This window comes from Mesoplodon bidens (assembly GCF_964165515.1).
Source record: "Mesoplodon bidens genome assembly, chromosome: 2".
Classification (NCBI taxonomy): domain Eukaryota; kingdom Metazoa; phylum Chordata; class Mammalia; order Artiodactyla; family Ziphiidae; genus Mesoplodon; species Mesoplodon bidens.
Genome location: NC_138177.1, coordinates 60710506 through 60732391, shown reverse-complemented (window position 1 = coordinate 60732391; position 21886 = coordinate 60710506). Strand labels below are relative to the sequence as shown.

At 33.8% G+C, this 21886-nt stretch overlaps 1 protein-coding gene and 1 pseudogene across 5 annotated transcripts in view; one reads left to right on the top strand and one right to left on the bottom strand.

The window, feature by feature from the left end:
- Positions 1-21886, top strand: part of AKT3 (AKT serine/threonine kinase 3) — a 379096-nt gene that overhangs the window by 300083 nt on the left and 57127 nt on the right. For all 4 annotated transcript variants that reach the window (XM_081216479.1, XM_081216481.1, XM_081216480.1 and 1 more), the window contains exon 11: positions 3044-3131. In XM_081216479.1, the coding sequence (XP_081072605.1) occupies positions 3044-3131 (88 nt within the window). The remainder of the gene's footprint in view (positions 1-3043; positions 3132-21886) is intronic.
- LOC308612493 (zinc finger CCCH domain-containing protein 15-like) overlaps positions 10879-21886 on the bottom strand; it is a 34801-nt pseudogene continuing 23793 nt past the window's right edge. Inside the window, exon 2 of the transcript in view lies at positions 10879-12079. The product of the transcript in view is annotated as a zinc finger CCCH domain-containing protein 15-like (transcript). The remainder of the gene's footprint in view (positions 12080-21886) is intronic.

Genomic DNA, 21886 nt, shown 5'->3' with positions numbered 1-21886 from the left:
TACTGTATAGCACAGGAAACCCTATTCAATGCTTTGTGTGACCTAAATGGGAAGGAAATATAAAAACGAGAGGACATATGTGTACGTATAACTGATTCACTTCGCTGTACAGAAGAAACTAACACAACATTGTAAAGTAACTATACTCCAATAAAAATTAATTTAAAAAAAAGAAACACAAAACTGAATATTTGGATTTGGGATCTGTAGATATCTAGGAGGTAGCTGGAGCCATGAGAATAGTGAAAAGAGTAGAATATAAAAAGAAGGCAGCCTAGGACAGAGTCTTGGGAAATGTCAAAATTTAAGAGGTAGAAAGAAGAGAAAGAGCCAACAAAGGACCCTTCCAAAAGTCTTTGGAAACGTAATCAAAGATAGCACTATAGTATACCTCTTTATTATTCCTATTCAACTATTTTCAATACTGCCTGAATTTCTCTGATACTCTTTACCGAATTGCTATCAGTTCCATCAAAGAGTCAGCTCTCATCTTGCTTTTATTTCTTATTCTGCATTACTTTATGATTATTCTATTAGTATCTCCTTTAGCCTCCTATGCAAATTTTGTAGGAAAAGCATGACCTCATGTTCCATTCAATAACACAAGGAAAATGTGAATTAGATGTTGTTTCTAGTTATGAAGAATCCATAGTAGCTGAGGATTTTAGTTTGGCTTTCTGATATGGGAATTTGGTATTCTTAGACAAAAATATCTTAATGTAAATCACATTTTGATATAATTTTGAAGTTTTAAATTGTATATTAGGGAGTCATTGACATTGAAATTTTTGACAGTTTCACACTTTGAAGAAGCTTGTGTTAAAGAATCTCTACCAACTTCTAAAATGGTAGCCTAAGATTATATTCTTAGTCGTTGTATAGCATTCATGGCCGATACTTCAATTTTATATGTATTTGATAAATATAGATTAAATGCTGGCTATGTCCAAAGCAAAACTATTGCTAGAGAATTGAGGGGTGACATAAAAATGAAAAACTGAAGCTGAATTAAAACCTTTTAATTACAAAAATGTTTACGGTTCTCCATTCCAACTGCTACCTCATCCATCTTCTCATATATATAATTAAGATTGAAAACAGTATTGAAATAAACAATAACATAAATGTAAGAAAATACAATGAACTGCTGATTTTTCTTGTGCATACTACTTTAATGCATACTTTGAAATGTTGAATAATTCTTTTCAGAAGCCTGTGTTTTGGTGTTTCTGCTTTTCTGGATCCCTAAGCACAAGCTTTAAAACGCTTTTTGGATAATCCAGTACTGAACTCTCCCCTCCAAAGAATTTGCATTCTACCAGGAGAGAGACATATACAACTTGAAATAGAATGAAAAAGAGTGAGGCCAGGGAGTCAAGTGCCGAGTGTTAACTAAATATAGATTTGCCAGTCTGCAAGTTGCAAATATGCATGCAACTATTATGATCTGATCCAATCTAAAAGTTCCATATCAGGAGTGTAGTTTATTCTGTATGAATCTTGAGATAGGAGACCTAGATAGTGGGAACTATAGGATCATCACTACAGATATTCAGATATCAGCTAATTGTTTTATTTTCCATTCTGACAATGTGTCAGAGGATCCTGGATTCTTCCCAGTCATGTATTTCTTTTACCTAATAATAACCAGAGTTCATTAAAATTGTATAATTGTTTGTTTTCTATGACTTACTTGCGTTTCTTCCTACTCAGTGTTGTGTTGGGAGTTGAAATGTACCAGCTTAGAATAGCCACTTGTTAAATTTCAAAAATTTTGTGAGCTGGTTGTTGAATACAGTCATTATTAAAAAATAAATTATATAAACTTACAGTTAAATCAGGAACATTAAAATCACGGGTAAAAAATACTCAAAACTCATCACTCTTTAATAATGTTGTTAAATTTTACTCTTATCTATGCTTCTGAGGTTACTTATCTATTTTGCTTATTATATATTTTGAGGTTAGAAATACTATATAATGTTTTACTTCCACACATCTCGTATCAGTAAAAATAATAATATATATAAAATGCATTATATTGTATATGCATAATTTCCCTCAGAGAGCTGATTGTTAAGCATTTACCAGCACATATCATTTCTAATGATGAGTAAAATCAAATAAAACTTGCTGTATCAAATTCAGCTTTAAATAGATTTCCTTTCTTTTCCTCTTTCTTTCCCTCTCCTTTCTTTTTTTTCTCTTTTTCCTCTTTCCCTCCCACCTTACTTCCTTCTCGGTTTTTTTTCTGTTTCTCTCATCCTTTCTTCATAGTGACTAGTAGGCACTGTATGAAACTGAGAAAGCTAGAAAGCACCTGAATTTCAGATTGTGTCAGGTATCAGTTGAATAACAGTACCTTCAAAGATGGGGTGGGAGTATTTTTAACTTTTTAATTTATATTGAAACTTGCATAGCATATTATATTGCAGTGATATTTCATAGATTAAATTTATCATTTCTGTGAAAATTCATTTGAGATATGAAAATACTCCATGAGTTTCTGTCTGTTAGCAATGCCCTCCAAATTGTTTTTTCTAAGTAATTATCTAGTCTTTTCAGAATTTTTGTTAACAAGGGTGCATTTTGACTAAAGTCGTTCTAAAATAAATTTGGTTTATAGAATTGACAATAGCTACCATTTATTGTGCTAGGTACTTACGTTATTTCTAACCCTTTCAATAATCCACCAGGCTGGTATTATTAATCCCGTTATACAGATGAGAAAACTGAGATTAAGCAACTATTTTATTGTCATATATCTCATAAATTTCCGAGCCGGTTGCCTGTTTCAGGTTTGTCTCCAAAGCCTATACTCTTTTGAAATACCGTACTGTCCTAAGGCTAGTTCTTATTAATAGCATATTAGGAAAATTAGATCTTACAATTTATTTTAAAAATAAAAGCTTTTTATTTTTATGGCTATTTATCACAAGAACTATTTACACACAGAAAATTACATTTCACAAAAACTTTGTAGTTATGCATTCAGCTTATGTAAACGTTTTATACTCATTTAATTTTATTTCTGTCCTCGCAGCCTTGGTGGAGGACCAGATGATGCAAAAGAAATTATGAGACACAGTTTCTTTTCTGGAGTAAACTGGCAAGATGTGTATGATAAAAAGGTAGGTTATCTTCATGGCATAGTGTTTATATATTTTGGTTAAAATGAATTTACAGCAAAAAAATTTTTAAGTGAATAAAAGTTAATGATGTAATTATATTTTTCATTTTTACTCAGTCATTTAATTGAATGTAGGACTCCTTAGCACAAAATTTTCTTGATAGTTTTGACTCCCGAAATGCATTTTGAAATGTTATTCAATGTGATCAGCTTTTCTTTTTTTATCACAATAATTTGTTAGTTTGCTTCTCATCATTTCCTTAATTCATAAAAAATAAAGGCACCAATGTTATGTTATTCTTCAGGAAAACTAACTAGCAAAACAATCATAATTTTAAAACTTTGTCTCTATTCCTTTCATTTTAAAGTGAACTCTTCATATTTATTTATACAATTTCTTATTTTAAAAGGAATTTAAAGCAATTTAGTTTTAATATTTAACAAAGTAATAAATTTATTTGTCTTCTTTGGAACGTCTCTGTTATTTGAAACAAAACTTAAAGACCCAGAGAATGGATGCTACAAATTACATAATTTTATTTTTACTGTAATCTGCTTAGTATTTGTTTTGAATACTGCAGTGTTTACTCAAGTTTAGGAACAGGAAATTATTGTGTTTGTTCTATCTTTTAAATTTTTAAAATTTTATTTTTACTACTTCAGATATTGTTAGTACAGACACTGATTTTTATATTTTGATTTTCAAATGCTCATATAAAAATTTTACTATGAAATTTTTATGTAGTTCAGCATTTGCTTAGAAATTTTATCTAGTCAGTTTGTGTAGTTAGTCCTTCCATTTCAATTTATTCCAGGTTTCCATATTTTTCTCTAAAACATATATCAATCAACATTTATGTAGTGTCTACTTTGTGCCAAATATTCTTCTCTATTAACCCCTAAAGATAGAATGACATAATATGAGTTATGAGGAAGTGAGATGAGTACTTCATTTTTGTATTATGTTACAGTAATAGGGAGTGTGGTGATTTTGTAAGCATTTCCTGTAACTAGGTGTTTAAAATAGTTGCACCATGTTATGATACCTCTACTCAAACTTCACTTCAATTAAACTTACATCTCTTCAGTTTGGTGCTTTGTGACCACCTAGAGGGGTGGGATAGGGAGGGTGGGAGGGAGACACAAGAGAGAGGAGATATGGGGATATATGTGTATGTATAGCTGATTCACTTTGTTATAGAGCAGAAACTAGCACACCATTGTGAAGCAATTATGCTCCAATGAAGATGTTAAAAAAAAAGAACTTTTGAGTTTCTACCATGTATAAAGCACTGAGGTAAGTATTGGATCCTTCTCAAACCTTATGAGAAGCTTGTGACCATTCTTAAGTTTCCTCAGTGTTTATTAACTTTATGTAGACAGTTATACATCCACTTTATAACACTGATGATATTCTTTATGAGTTGCATCCATATATAGCCCCTAATGCACTATGTACTGTTTATCATGTCAGTACAGTATAAAAGAACCTGAAATTGGGAGACTGGGATTGACATGTATACACTAATATGTATAAAATAGATAACTAATAAGAACCTGCTGTATAAAAAAATAAATAAATTAAAAAAAAAAAGAACCTGAAAAAGAAATCTGAAAAGTATCAGGATCTTGGCATGTCTCCTAGAAATAATATATGGTCAGAGGTTTTCTTTGGCAGACAAAGTTATAAGCCACAACTAAATATTCCTTTGATATACCCTGTCTGAGGAGGATTCCACCACAACCACCACCAACAACATATGACAGAAAGAAAAATTTCTTTAAGAGACAAATGTGGAGCACCAGTATGGCACTGCTAACCTTAAAGAAGGGGCAAAACATGGACTTTCTTCAGTCCTATTCAGAGAGTAAGATATGCTACAAAGATTTCGTCATCAGCATGCAGCTTTTCATGTTAAATTGTAGTTTGGCATCACCTAGAGAACGCTCTGAGAACCCACCTACCACACAGTGAAGAAGCAAGGCTTATCCTGTCACTGTTCCACTGGGCTCAACATGCCCAGAGCGAAGGTACTATTAAGATGTCTACTCAGGCAGCTCCCTTGTAGTGAATGGAACTAGAGAAGCCAGCAAGTAGGGTAGGAGAAGGAGCTGCCAAAGCACAGCTTTGGGTGATATATGTGAAGAAATGAGTTTAAATTGTTAGTATGTTGATAAAAATAGTTGCTACTTAATTTGAGCAAAGGTGTTAGCTATCTTGCATAACGAAGCACAACCACAAAAATCACAAAGTTTCTAAACTCATTTACGCCTGCTACAGGTTTACTCTGGGGGTGTGGGTAGTATACTGGATGTCAGATGAGGTACTAATGTTTTCAGCCATCTTCACACACCTGAAGAAGAACAACATCATAGCAGCATGCTTAAATTTTGAGACTCCTTCTAAAAGGATGTGAAAATACAATTGGTTTTATTTGGGTTTGTATTGTATCACTAACAAACAAGGAATCAATTATAGGAATGCTAATGCCAGTAGCTATTTTAATGAATTCATTTGTAATTCTAATGTTTTCAAACATTTTTAAGGGGTCCTATGTCTTTAAAACACGTAACTTATTCATAAAAGGTTAATTCATCTCTAAGATCAGGTATTTTTTATTACAGTTTTACTAATTGCTTTGGGACATTTACTATTTTTATAGATTTATTACATGATTATTGGCCATTTTTCTATATATTGTGGCAGACCTAGAGATGAAGGCACATGTAAAGATCCTGTTATCTTTAGGGGAAAGCTATATCTCTTCCTAGGCAAAGTTAAAAGTGAATTAATCTTAATTACAAGTATCATGATGTACCACTCTAAAGAACTTGGTACTGGAAGGTGGAAATACTCATCCTGGATCTGCTTCTTCCCTCTTGTGTGGAAGTGGACAAGCTGTTTTACTTCCACATAAAATTATGATCTTTGAAGTATCTTCAAGCTTTAGGATTCTCTGGTAGGATATTTCATAATATGAATTAATCTAGTTAAATTTCTATATAAGATTTATACTCAGTTTGTCAATGTCTACAAAAAAGTCTGCTGGGATTTTCTGTGAGATTATGTTCAATTTATAGAAAAATTTGGGAAGAATTGGCATTTGAACATGCTATACGTCTACATTTATTTAGGTCTTCTTTAATTATTCTCAGGAATGTTTCTTTAATTATTCTCAGGAATGTTTCATAATTTTCAGTGTATAGTTCTTACCCATATTTTGTTAAATTTATCCATAAGTATTTCATGTCTTCTGATGTGGATGGTATTTTTAAATTTCATTTCCATATTGTTTGCTACCAGTAGAAATAGGCTTGATTTTTGTATATTGACCTTGTATCCTACAAGCTATTAGTTTTAGTAGCTTTTTTGTACATGACTTAGGGTTATCTAAATAGATGACCATATCTTCTATCAATAAAAAGTTTTACTTCCTTTTCAATCTGCACGCATTTTATTTATTTCTTTTGCCTTATTATATTGGCTAGGACCTTTCTACAAAGTGGAATAGAAATGATGAGAGTTGACATCCTGGCTTTGTTTCTAATCTTAGGGAGAAAACATTTTTTACCATTAAATATGACGTTAATCACATCTAGCACCTAAATTTTCATTACTAAATGTCATTCTCCAGTAAAAAGAACCAAGGTTATTTGGAGAAGTAGTTGATCCCACAGCTGGGATGGGGAAAATGAAAGAAGAGCCCAAGGAATTTTGTGGTACCAGAAAATAAAAAAACGAAGGTAGATGGAAAAAGGTGCATGTTTGTAGGACACAGGAGCCAACCTTAAATAATTCCCAGTGGTGAAAGCTGGAACAATTTTAGTAGCAAAACAAATATTGTATATGACCAAAAAAATAAGATACATATCCATGAGTCTATACTGCAGAAATTAATGATTGAACAAATAGATAAAATATTGAGAAGAGACATGTCTTCATTATAGGTGAATTCCAGTTAATAAATGTAGAAGGAATCAGGAAAATAGAAAATTACCATTAAAACACCAGAGTAAAAATTGCTGTATGCAAGATTCACCAATGAATGTTAAAATTAGTGGGCAAAAGTTTAAGAAGGAGGATATTTGCATAGTGTCAACGTATCTTTCCCCAAATACTTATTTACAAAGATTAAAAGAGTAATTTTACAGTAAAAAGCCCTGGCAAACACTGTCTTAAACCAAGTGATCAAGATTAATATCACCAGTAATAAGACACTGAAATCATTATAACCCATGATATGATGCCCTGAGAAGGCTGTATCACTTTTGTACTATATTCCCTCAAAATGCATAACCTCAGTATAATCACGAGAAAACCTAAGAAATCCTCAAAAGTGTCAACTTCATGTAAGGCAAGGAATGATTGTGGAACATTCACAGATTGGAAGAGACTAAGGTGGCATGATGACTAAATGCAATGTGGGGATTCTAGATTGGATCTTGGAATAGAAAAGGGCCATAAGTGGAAAAACTGGTGGAATCTAAATAAATTTGGTAGTTAATACTTCTGTACCAATTTAATTTCTTAGTTTTGATAACTGTACTATGGCTGTATAAACTATTAGTATCAGGGGAAGGTGTGTAAAGGATATATGGGAACTGTTTGTAGTATTTTTCTAAGTCTTTTCTAAGCCTAAAATTATTTCAGTATAACAAGTTATAAAACTTTGATCTAAGTGTAGGGTTTTTAATACCTCCTTTATTGGGTTGAGGAAGTTCCTTCTACTCCTAGTATGGTAATAGTTTTTATCATGAATAAGTGTTTTTTTTGTTGTTGTTGTTTTTTTTTTTTTTGCGTTATGTGGGCCTCTCACTGTTGTGGTCTCTCCCGTTGCGGAGCACAGGCTCCGGGCGCGCAGGCTCAGCGGCCATGGCTCACGGGCCCAGCCGCTCCGCGGCACGTGGGATCTTCCCGGACCGGGGCACGAACCCATGTCCCCTGCATCGGCAGGCGGACTCTCAACCACTGCGCCACCAGGGAAGCCCTAGTGTTGAATTTTATAAAAAGTTTTTTGCATCTATTGCGACGATCATATGGTTGGTCTCCTTTATATTCTGTTAAAATGGTGAATTGTATTGATTGTTTTTCTAATGTTAAATGAACCTTCTATTCCTGGGGAAAAATCTGCTTACTTATGATATTATCCTTATTATGTATTGCTAGATTTGATACAATGTATTTTTTAAAGGATTCTTTGCATGCTTAAATCATGCATGATACTGAGGTGTCATCTTTTCTTAGAATGTCTTTGTATGGTTTTCATTTCAGGATCATGTTTACCTTTTTAAAATGAGGTGGGAAGTATGCCCTCCTCTTCAATTGTATGGAATTATTTCTGTAGAATTTATATTAAATGTTCCTTAAATCTTTGGTAGAATTTACCAGTAAAGCCCCTTGGGCCTAGAGTTTTCTCATTGTTGGGAGGTTTGTAACTATGAACTTAATTCTTGAATAGTTAAGGGACTATTCTGGTTATCTGTTTTTTTCTTGATTGCGTTTTGGTATTTTATGGATTTCAAGGGATTTGTCATCTAAGTTTGCTAATTTATTGGCTTAAAAATGTTTGCAATGGGGGCTTCCCTGGTGGTGCAGTGGTTGAGAGTCTGCCTGCCGATGCAGGGGACAGGGGTTCGTGCCCTGGTCCGGGAAGATCCCACATGCTACAGAGAGGCTGGGCCCGTGAGCCATGGCTGCTGAGCCTGCGCGTCCAGAGCCTGTGCTCCGCAACGGGAGAGGCCACAACAGTGAGAGGCCCGCGTACCGCAAAAAAATAATAATAAATAAATAAATAAATAAATAAAATGTTTGCAATATTCTTTTTATATCTTTATAGTGTTTGTTGTATATGTAGTGATGACTTCTTTTATTCCTGATATTGGTATATTGTTTTTCTGTGTTCAAAGTCATTAATTCTCATCTTTATTATTTCTTTATTCTGCTTCTTTTGAGTTGATGTTGCTTTTCTTTCTCTATCTTCTTTAGGAGGAAGCTAAGATTATTGGCTTGAGACCTTTCTCTTTTTCTAACATAAGCACTTAATGCTATGTTTCTATCTAAGGACAGTTAGCCATGCTTTGCGAATTTTGATGTGTTGTGTTTTCATTTCAAAATATTTTTAGTTCCTCTTGTGATTACTTCTTAACTCAGGGATTATTCAGGAGAGTGTTGTTCACAATTTCCAAATATATGGATTTTTCAGACATCTTTCTGTTATTGATTCCTACTTATCTATGGTTGGAAAACATATTTCATATGATATTAATCCTTTAAAATTTATTGAGATTTGTTTTATGGTCAATAAAGTGGTTTATCTTGGTGTATGTTTCATACACACTTGAAAAAAATGTGTATTCTACTTATATTGCATAAAATATTCTACCAGTATCCATTTGGTCAAGATGATTGACAGTGTTGTTTATGTCTCCTATATTATTACTGATTTTATGTCTACTTGTTCTATCAGTTATTGAAAAAGGATCGTTGAAGTCTTTAGCTATAATTGTGGATTTGCTTGTTTCTCTTTTTAGATCTGCTTCTTGAATTTTGAAGCTTCATTGTTAGTTGCATACATAGCAATTTAGGATTGCTATGTCTTCTTGGTGAATCTACCCCCTTTTCATTATGAAGTGTTCTTTCATATTCGTAACATTAATCTTTGTTTTGAAATCTACTTTGTCTGACATTAATATGAGTACTCCAGCTTCCTTTTGAATTGGTATATTTTTCCCATCTTGTTATTTTTAACCTATATCATTATATTTAAGTGTATTTTCTCTTAGACATGATATAGTTGATTCTTGCTTTGTTTTTTTGGATTTTAATGTATGAGGATTTTATTTACAACATTATTAATGACAACAACAAAAAAATTAAACATAGGTTACTGCAGCTGATCCTGTGAGATTTAAGAAGTTCCATTTTAAATAGCCATCCAATTCTCCAAAGATATACAATACTAAATCTGTGGTTTTCTTTATGAATTACAGTGCTCATATTTTAGGCGGTCCTTTTTTTCTTTTTAATAAATTTATTTATTTCTTTTTGGCTGCCTTGGGTCTTCGTTGCTGTGCACGGGCTTTCTCTAGTTGTGGTGAGCGGGGGCTACTCTTTGTTGCAGTGCGCGGGCTTCTCATTGCAGTGGCTTCTCTTGTTACGGAGCACAGGCTCTAGGCTCAGAGGCTTCAGTAATTGTGGCTCTCGGGCTCTAGAGCGCAGGCTAAGTAGTTGTGGCACATGGCCTTAGTTGCTCTGAGGCTTGTGGGATCTTCCCGGAGCAGGGCTTGAACCCATGTCCCCTGCATTGGTAGGTGGATTCTTAACCACCGCGCCACCAGGGAAGCCCTAGGCAGTCTTTTAAACATATAAATACAAAAGAAATGAAATCACTTATTAAAAACTTTGTTAAATGAAGGGTATTTTAAATTTACATTTATGTTGTCCTTGTAATAATACATGCCCAATGAAAATCAGGAGCTTGAAGGGCAATTACACTTCCTACCTGAGTGGACAGTTAGAACAGTCAATCATTTTCAGTTTATCATGAACTACTCTGAACTTACTATGAGATGTAGCTAAAGTCAGAATATAGGAGTTAGGGAGAATATTCCTTTTTTGGAGGCAAGTAAGCCCACCAGAATTAGCATGGAAAATAAACATCCTATTGAAGAATTCTAGGCGTAAAAATTAATGTAGTTAATTTCAACCATGCTGAGCTGGCTTAATTTTTTCATTGACTTGTATGATGTCATTCTTCTAAACCAAGTGTGTTTGAGTTCTTTTAGATCATCCACATCTTCCCCCAAAAAGGTTTTCATCAATAGGAATAGCATCGATGGCTCCATTTTTCTGTTCCTTCCCTTCATTGTCTTCTTCCAAATCGCTTCTTTTGCCATTTTTAGCCCTACCTCTGTAAGCTTTGCTTAATTTATCTCTTTCTGAAGTATGTGTGCTGAAATCTTTCAAGACTGGCTACAGTAATACCTGTTTCATCTACATCGCTCATTGAATCATTAGCCTCATCTCCACCTGTTCCCTGGGTGTAACAGGTATCGTCTGCTTCCTCCTCATTATCATCAGCTCAGGATGAAAATCAAACATCTCACAACTACTGAAAACTAGTGCCTACCCCGTTTTGAAGTCTGCTTTCCTTCTTTGCATTTCTTGCTTAAGTTTATCAATCTCTTCTTGTTTTTTCCTTGCATGTAAGAAAAGGTTCTGGAGTTATTTTGGCAGCATTTGGACCTAGGGCAGAACACTTTTTCAATTAGATCTTCTAATGAAATTCTCTGTGCTTTCTCTTCTTTCCTTTTATAAAAGATAAAAGTATACAATACAGTATAAATACAATACAAATCCAGGAGGAAGTGTATCATGATACATGCAAATATCTCCCCCTCCATGGTATATCCAAAGCCAGCCATATTTGTTGTTTTCAGTAGCTTCAAAGAAATGTCTGTACACTAACAGTTTTGGAGTTTTTCTCTTCTACCTCACTGTGGTTGTTACTCACTGCTTCTTCCAGTTTTTCTCTCATCCCAATTAACTGTAGTATACTTTTCAAGTTCTTCACTGCTTGCATCAATCACATTTTCTCACGACAGTCAAGTCATGAGAGAACTTATACTTATCTCCTTTAGTGCTCTGCCCATGCACATACCACAGATTTAGGATCTGCACCTTTACCTAGTTTTTGAGCAGCAACTACAGGTTTGAATAACTCATTTAGCTCTTGCAATTCTTACTTTTTGTCATCTTTCTTCGATTTCTCTTTGGCTTCCTTTTATGCTACCTGATGTGGATTTTGTTGACCAAATTGAACTTGATGAGTGACAGCCTTGATAAACTTTTGTTGCTTTGCTCCTTTCTTATTCTTTAGACCAAAAGTTTTGTCTCCAATAATCTTTTTTCTACTCCACTTTTTTGCTTCCCCCAGCCTGAGCAGGTTTCTTGGTTGGGGGGCAGGGGGCATTGTGGAGACAGTTGACACCAGCCAGACTTCAGCACAGTTGTATACCATCAGGGGATCTGGACCCATGGCAAGAGGAGGAAGATGAACACACAGCCACCTTAGTCGCTATACCACACCTTGATTTTTCCTTATTCATTATATTATATATGACTTTTTTTTTTTTTTTTTTTTGCGCGGTACATGGGTCTCTCACCTTTGCAGCCTCTCCCGCTGCGGAGCACAGGCTCTGGACGCGCAGGCCCAGCGGCCATGGCCCACAGGCACCGCCGCTCTGTGGCATGTGGGATCCTCCCAGACCAGGGCACGAACCCATATCCCCTGCATCGGCAGGCGGACTCTCAACCACTGCGCCACCAGGGAAGCCCAATATATGACTTTTAATGGAATGTGCAGCCCATTTTTATTTAATTCAATTATCGACATAGTTGGGTTGAAATCTGCCATCTTGCATTTTGTTTTTTATTTGTTTCTTTATCTGCCTTCTTTTGGATTTATTGAATATTTTTATGATTCCATTTTATCTGAGCTATTGTGTCATTAGCTATACTCCTTTGTTTTCTTCTCTTGAGATTGTTTTAGAGTTTTCCATATATATGCTTAACTTATCACACTGTACCTTCAGTTAATATTATAAACATATCACTTTCAATAGCATATTTCTGTTTCCCCTTCCATTCTTTATGCTATCATTTTCATGTATTTTACTTTCATATGTTATAAGCATCACAGTACATCATAATTCTCTTTAGCTTTAGACAATTATATTTTAATGTGCTGAAAAATGCTTTATATTTACTACTAGAAGCACTCTCCATTCCTTTATGTAGATCCATGCTTCCATCTGGTATCGTTTTTTGTTTTGTTTTCTTTTTTTCTTCTTCATTGTTTTTCTTTAGCCTTTACTCTAAAGCTCATTTAGCTCCATGTCTAAAACATGATCCCCCTAATTTGGAAATATTCGTGGAAAAAAGAATGCATTTGAAGGAAATACAGGCTTGGAATCGATGGGAATGTGACATTTCAGAGGGGAGACCAATGTAAGAAGAAATAAAGTCGTTATGATTGAAGTGCATGAAATAATTCTGAAGCTGGGAAGAACCAGCAATTTATGGTAGATGCAGAAAATGGAGAAGTGAGCCTGTTAATTTGGTATTGTTTCTTGAAAATTTAGCTCATGTTTGATTGATCCACCTACTTACCAGAATTATAAATCCTGAAGTAGGGGAATGACATAAGATGATTGGACCTTTTCAAGTTTGTTGGTATAGACTTTTAGGCAGAAGAGTTTGGAAAAACAGAATCTCATTTAGAGACTGCTGCAATGTTACAAGTGTTATGCGGTAGAGTCCAATGAAACAGAATAAAGGCAATGAGGAAGGAAAAGGAAATGTGAATTCTATAGATATTTTAAAGAAGTAAGAATTAGTAATCTAGTCTGACAATCCTGGGGAAATGGGGAAGGATTATTGCTGGGTTTGGTAATAATTTAATTTTAAATGGAATTATCTCAGGGCTAGAAATACAGCACTAACATTTGGAAATGAGAGCAAGAATCAGTAAGGAAATTCAATGAATTTAAAGTTGTGGGAATGGATTTCCTCTATAAAAAGGAGAGGAATCGAAAATAAATGGGAAAGGGGAGGAGACTTAGGGAGAGAGACACAGGGGGAGGGAAGGTATGAGAACACTGAGAGCTGTGATTGAGTATTAAAAAATATTCGTGGTCAGGAATGGGAGTTGGTTTGAGGACACGTTTATGTAAGGTGTGTCAAGGTCCTTTGTGAAGTATTATTTTAAAAGTTGCAGTGGCACTTTTCTGACTGAATCATGGCTCTCTATTTTCTGGTTGAAAAACTCAGCATGAGGAGTTTGGTGATTGATGACAGTCATGCCAATGTTAGTGATTGTTATTGTTTTCAAAAAGCAAGGTTAGACAAGTATAACATGAACACTAACATAGAAGAGAGAGAAGCTAAAAAGATGCTTCTAGGTAGCTTCATGTTGATATTCTCCTTATCCTACTCAAATGGTGGTTGAGTCTAAAACTTCAGGTCAAAGAAAGATGAGCCACAAATATCTACCAAATGTTCTGACAGTTTAACTTTAAAATTACTCTCTTCTGTTGATTGTGAGGCATTGCACTGAGGATATAAAAGAACACAGACAGCTGTCAAAACCAACGTTAGTTGTGATATGAAATGCAAATGGTTTAAGCTGTAAAAGTCCTCAAGTGGGTTAAAAACAAAATATAACTAGATGTTCTGTACAAGAATCTCACCTAAAACAAAATTACACAGAAAAGTGTAAAAAATAAGAGGGTGAATAGAGGTTTAACAGTCAAATGTCACAAAAAGTAAACACAGACAATTATAATATTGAGCTAAGTAGATTTCAACACATAAATATTAAATGGGAGAGGTCAAATTTTGGCATAATGAACAATAGTATGATCTCCAACATAAAAAGTAAAACTTTTGCAGCATAATAGCATTTATGTGCACAAAACACTATTAGAAATGCCAGAAGCCCTGATAGAAATGCAGTTTCTTTCTTAATGTGGCAGATGCTCATCAACTTTTTGATCTTTTGAAAGAGCCAGCTTGTGATTTTGGTGATTTTCTCTATCAGTTTTCAATTTTCAAATTTATGGATTTATGCTCTCGTTTTTATTTATTTTCTTCTCCTTATTTCAGATTTTATTTGCTCTTCTATTTCTGGTTTCCTAAACTGGAAGCATAGATTATTGCTTTTCCATCTTTCTTTTCAAATGTATGATTCAATGCTATACGTTTTCCTATATATACTGTTTATAGTGCATCCCACAAATTTTGATAAGTTGTATTTTCTTTTTTTTTTTTTTTTTGTGGTACGCGGGCCTCTCACTGCTGTGGCCTCTCCTGTTGTGGAGCACAGGCTCCGGATGCGCAGGCTCAGTGGCCATGGCTCACAGGCCTAGCCGCTCCGTGGCATATGGGATCTTCCCGGACTGGGGCACGAACCCGTGTCCCCTGCATCGGCAGGCGGACTCTCAACCACTGCGCCACCAGGGAAGCCCTATTTGGTTAAAAATATATTTAAATTTTTCTTAAGGCATCTTTTTTACCTATATGTTATTTAGAACTATATTATTTAATCTCTAAGTATTTTTAGTTTTTCCAGATATCTTTAACTTATTGATTGCCAATTTAATTCTATTGTTGTTTGAGAGCATACCTTTGTATGATTTCTGTTCTTTTAAATTTTTTAAGGTGTGTTTTATGGCCTAGAATACGTTTTGTCTTGGCGAATGTTCTGTGAGCTTAAGAAGAATGTGTATTGCTACTGTTGTTGGAGAAGGCAGTCTATAAATATCAATTAGATCCAGTTGGCTGATGGTGCTTTTCAGTCCTTACTAATTTTCTGCCTCCTGGATCTGTCAATTACTGATAAAGGGATGTTAAAGTTTCCAACTGTAGTAGTGAATTAATCTATTTCTCCTTGCAGTTCTATCAGTTTTTGTCCATTGTATCTTGAAACTCTCTTGTTACATGCGTACACATTAAGCATTGTTATGTCTTTTTGGAGAATTAACCCCTTTATCATTATGTAATGTCTCTTTTAATCTGTGATAATTTTCATTACTCTGAAGTCGGCTGTGTCTGAAATTAATATAGCTACTCCAGCTTTCTTTTGATAAGTGTTACCACAGTTTCCCTTACTTATTTTTTAACCTGCAATTAATGCAGTCTTAGATCACATTAGTTTGTTTTTTTTAATCAAAGTACAGTTGACTTACAATATCCTGTTAGCTTCAGGTGTACAGCCCAGCAATTCATTTATACATATGTATATTTTCTTGTCTTCAGATACTCTTCCCTTATAGGTTATTGCAAAGTATTGAGTATAGTTCCCTGTGCTATACAGTAGATTCTTGTTGGTTATCTATTTTATATACAGTAGTGTTAATGCCAACCTCATAATTTATCTCTCCCCCCACCCCCTTTCCCTTTTCGTAACCATAAGTTTGTTTTCTATGTCTGTGAGTGTCTTTCTGTTTTGGAAATATCGGTTTTGGAAATAAGTTCATTTGTAACTTTTTTTTTTTAGGTTCCACATATAAGCGATATCATATGATATTTATCTTTCACTGTCTGGCTTGCGTTACTTCACTTAGTATGATAATCTCTAGGTCCATCTATGTTGCTGCAAATGGCATTATTTCATTCCTTTTTATGGCTGAGCAATATTCCATTGTATATGTATACACCACATCTTCTTTATCCATTCATCTGTCGATGGACATTCAGGTTGCTTTCATGTCTTGTCTATTGTGAATAGTGATGCTATGAACCTCATGTATCTTTTTGAATTATGACTTTCTCTGGATATATGCCTGGGAGTGGGATTGCAGGATCATATGGTAGCTCTATTTTTAGTTTTTTAAGAAGCCTCCATACTGTTCTCCATAGTGGCTGTACCAATTTACATTCCTGCCAACAGTGAAGAAGGGTTCCTTTTTTTCCACACCCTCTCCAGCATTTATTATTTGTAGACTTTTTGATGCTGTCCATTTTGAGGAGTGTGAGGTGGTACCTCATTGTAGTTTTGATTTGCATTTCTCTAATGATTAGTGATGTTGAGCATCTTTTCATGTGCCTTTTGACCATCTGTATGTCTTCTTTGGACAGCTACATGTAAAAGAATGAAATTAGAACATTCTCTAACACCATACACAGAAATAAACTCAAAATGGATTAAAGACCTAAATGTAAGACCCAATACTATAAAAATCCTAGAGGAAAACATAGGCAGCACACTGTCTGAGGAATATCTTTTTGGATTCATCTCCTAGAGTAATGGAAAAATAATAATAAACAAATGGGGCCTAATTAAACTTAAAAGGTTTTGCACAGCAAAGGATACCATACACAAAATGAAAAGACAGCCTGCAAAGTGAGAGAAAATATTTGCAAATGATATGACTGGCAAGGGATTGATCTCCAAAATGTACAAACGGCTCATGTAGTTCAATATCAAAAAAACAAACAACCCAGTCAAAAAATGGGCAGAAGATTTAAATAGGTATCCCCTCACTTTTAATCTCTTTGTGTCTTTATATTTAAAGTGGATTTCTTGTAGATAACATATGGTTGGGTCTTGTTTTTTTACCTCTCTGACGGTCTTTGTCTTTTAGCTGTTTTTAGACATTGACATTTAAAGTGACAGTGACATAGTTGAATTAATATCTGTTCATTGAATTAATAGTTGAATTTATTTTCTATTCATTATCCTGTTCTTTGTATCTTTTCTTTTCCACTTTTTACTTTTTTTCTGACTTGCCTGGTTTTAAGGGAGCGTTTTCTAAGACTGCATTTTTCCTTCTCTCTTAACTTATCCTTTACACTTCTTTTAAATTTTCTTAGTGCTTGACCTTAGAGTTTGCAGTCTATATTTATAACTAATTCAAGGCCTTTTTCAAATAATACTATACCTCTTCATGGATAGTACAAGTTCCTTATAACATTGCTGTCATTAATGTCACTTGTCCATAACCTAGAATTATTGTACATATTGTTGCATTATTATTTTGAACAAACTTTTTTTTTTTTTTTTGGCTTCATTATGCAGCTGCAGGCTCTTCTTAGTTCCCTGACCAGGGATCGAACATGTGCTCCCTGCATTGGGAGCACAGAGTCTTAACCAAAGGACCACCAGGGAAGTCCCATAACAAACTTTTTTTTTTCTATTGGAGTATGGTTGCTTTACAATATTGTGTTAGTTTATACTTTACAGCAAAGTGAATCAGCTATATGTATAAATATATCCCCTCTTTTTTGGATTTCCTTCTCATTTGGGTCACCACAGAGCACTGAGTAGAGTTCCCTGTGCTATACAGTAGGTTCTCATTAGTTATCTATTTTATACATAGTATCAATAGTGTATATATGTCAATCCCAATCGCCCAATTTGTCCAATCCCCCCTTTGCCCCTTGGAATCTATATGTTTGTTCTCTACGTCGGTGTCTCTATTTCTGCTTTGTAAATAAGATCATCTATACCAATTTTTTTCAGATTCCACATATATGCATTAATATACAATATTTGTTTTTCTCTTTCTGACTTACTTCACTCTGTACCACAGTCTCTAGGTCCATTCACGTCTCTACAAATGACCCAATTTCATTCCTTTTTATGGCTGAATAATATTCCATTGTATATATGTACCACATCTTCTTTATCCATTCCTCTGTTAATGGACATTTAGGTTGCTTCCATGTCCTGGCTGTTATAAATAGTGCTGCAGAGAACCTTAGGGGTGCATGTGTCTTTTTGAATTGTGGTTTTCTCAAGGTATATGCCCAGTAGTGGGATTGCTAGGTCATATGGTAATTCTATTTTTAGTTTTAAAAGAACCTCCGTACTGTTCTTCATAATGACTGTATCAATTTACATTCCCACCAACAATGCATGAGGGTTTCCTTATCTCCACACCCTCTCCAGCATTTATTGTTCATAGATTTTTTGATAATGGCCATTCTGACTGATGTGAGGTGATACCTCATTTTAGTTTTGATTTGCATTTCTCTAATAATTAATGTTGAGCATATTTTCATGTGTTTGTTGGCCATCCATATGTCTTCTTTGGAGAAATGTCTATTTAGGTCTTCCACCCATTTTTTGATTGGGTTTTTTGTTTTTTTGATATTGAGCTGCATGAGCTGTTTATATATTTTGGAGATTAATCCCTTGTTGGTTGCTTCACCAGCTATATGTAAAAGAATGAAATTAGAACACTCCCTAATACCATACACAAAAATAAACTCAAAGTGAACAAACTTATGTCTAATTATTTTAATTAAGAATATGGAAAAAATATTTAATCTTCGTGTATTCCTTCTTTAATACACTTCCTTTCTTTATGTAAATCTGTTTCTGACCTATATCATTTGCCTTCTTTTTGATGAATTTCTTTTAACAGTTTTTGCAAGGTAGGTCTCCTGGTGACAAATTACCTCCGTTTTTTGTCTGGGAAAGTCTTTATTTTTCCTTATTTTTGAAGGATAATTGTGCTATACACAGAATTCTAGGTTGATGCTTTTGTCTTTCAACACTAAGTATTTCACTCCATTTTTTCATTGCTTGCAAGGTTACTGAAGAGAAATTCAATGTAATTCTTAGCTTTCACCTTTATAGATAAATTTTTTTTGCTGTGTGTGTGCACGTGCACATGCACACACACCCACTTCTGCCTTCTCTCAAGATTTTATCTTTGTCTTTGATTTTCTTCAGTTTAAATGGCTATACCTATGGCTAAGTGTAGATTTGGGGGTACTTGTCTTGACTGATATTCTCTGAACTTCCAGGACCTGTAGTATGGTGCCTAGCACTAATTTTGGAATACTGTTATTTCTTCAAATATTTCTTTTGTTCCATTCTCTCTCTTTTCTTCTCATATTCCCATTACATGTACATTACATCTTTTATAATTGTCTCACAATTCTTGGATATTCTGTTTTTTATTTTTTCTCTTTGCATTTCGATTTTGAAAGTTTCTATTAACATTTCTTCAAGCTCACTGATTCTGTCCTTTGCTGTGTTCTGATTGGTGAGCCTATCAAAAGCATTCTTAATTTCTGTGATGGTGTTTTTGATTGCTAGCATTTCCTTGGATGCTTTCTTAGAGATTCCATTTATCTACTTATATTATCCATCTGTTCTTGCATATGGTCAACTTTTTTTACTAAAGCCTTTAATATATTGATCATAGCTGCTTCAAATTCCTAGTCTCATAATTCCATCATCTCTCTCTTCCATATTTGAGGCTTGCTCTGTATCTTGAAATATATTTTTTTATCTTTTAATATGTCTTATAATTTTTGGTTGAATGTCAGGCATTTGGTACTGAGTAAAAGAAACCAAGGAAACTGAGGTAAATAGGTCTTTAGTGGAGGTTTTTTGTGTATGTCACTAGTTTATCAGGTTCGAATGTATTTAATAGTTTTAGTGCCTTTCTTTTTTTGAGGATGTAGTCTACATAGATGATCATGTCATCTGTTTCCAACTTGTATGCCTTTTATTTCTTCTTTTTCTTACCTTATTGCATTGACTAGGATCTCCAGAACAATGTTGTGTAGAGATGGTGAGAACAGACATTTAATTATTACTAATTTGGGGGAGATAGAATTTGCATTTTCCCTTCTGATTATGATATTAGCTGTAGGGTTTTTTATGCATGCCATCTCTCAGGTTGACAAAATTATCTGCTATTTCTATTTCATGAACATTTTTATTATGAATAAATGCTGGATTTTGTTGAATGCTTTTTTTCTGCATTCATTGAGATAACTATGTGATGTTTCTACCTTAGTTTATTAATACATTGACTCACATTGATTGATTTTCACTTGCATGCCTAGGATAAACCTCTAAACAATCATGGTATATTATCTTTTTTATATATTGCTAGATTGTTTTAGTATTTTGTTAAGAATTTTGCATTTATAGTCATAGGAAATATTGGACTATATTTTTCTTTTCATTTTATATCTGGTTTTAGAATCAGGATAATGTTGGACACCAAAAATAAGTGGTGTTCTCTCTTCTATTTTATGGAAAAGTTTGCATAGAATTGCTCTTATTTCTTCTTTAAATGTTGACAGAAGGTCCTGTGAAGCCGTCTGAGCCTAGAAATTCAATTTATTTAGTGGGTATACGGTACCTCTTATTTTCTGTTTCTTTTCAGTGAGATTTTGTAATTTATCTGTGTTTCAAGGAATTAAAAAATTTTGTCTAATTGTTGAATTCATTGGCATCAAATTGATGGAATATTTTCTTTATTTTTTTTCTATTCCTTTTACCTTGTTTTATAAATTAGCTCTTCCTTTTAGCCAATTATGTTGAAAACTTATTAGATTTGAATCCTTTCTTTTATAATATGAGCCTGTAGTGCTATATTTTTACTACCTCTAAGAACTGCCCTAACTGCATCATGTAAGTTTTATGTCATATTATGATTTAATTTTTATTTCAAAATGCTTTCTAATTTTTCTTGTGATTCCTTCTATGACCCTATGGTTTTCTGAAGTGTGTTGTTTGATTTACAATATTTGGAGATATTTTAGTTATCTTTCTGTTTACATCTCTAGTCAAATTTTGTTGTTGTTAAGGAACATACTTCGTATAATATTAAATAGTTTAAATCTATTGAGATTTGTTTAATGAAGAAAATATGGTTTATGTTGATGAGTGTTGCATGTGCATTTGATATAATGTGTATTCTTCTCTTGTTATATACAGTGTTCTATAAATGTCAATTAGATCAAGGGGGTTAATAGTTTTAAGTATTCTACATCCTTACTGATTGTTTGACAGCTTGCTTTTATAAGTTACTAAGAGAGGATAAGTAAAATCCTGAAGGATAATTGTGGTGTTGACTAATTCTCTTTCAGTTCTATCACTTTGTCTTTACTTTAAACTTAAAGTTCTGTTCTTAGGTGCACCCAGATTTAAGACTGTTATATCTTCATGAAGTGAATTTCATCACTTCATCTAGGTTAGCCAATTTTTGGCATAAAGATTAGAGTGGATATACATGAAATAGACAATAGAAAAACAATAGAGAAAGTCAGTAAAACCAAAAATAGTTCATTGTTTGAAAAGATCAACAAAATTGACAAACTTTTAAATAGATTGACTAAGAAAAAGAGAAAAAGCAAATATTAAAATCACAAGTGAAAAACATTACTACTGACTTTACAGAAATAAAAAGAATTATGAGAATAATATGAACACGTGTACACTCATA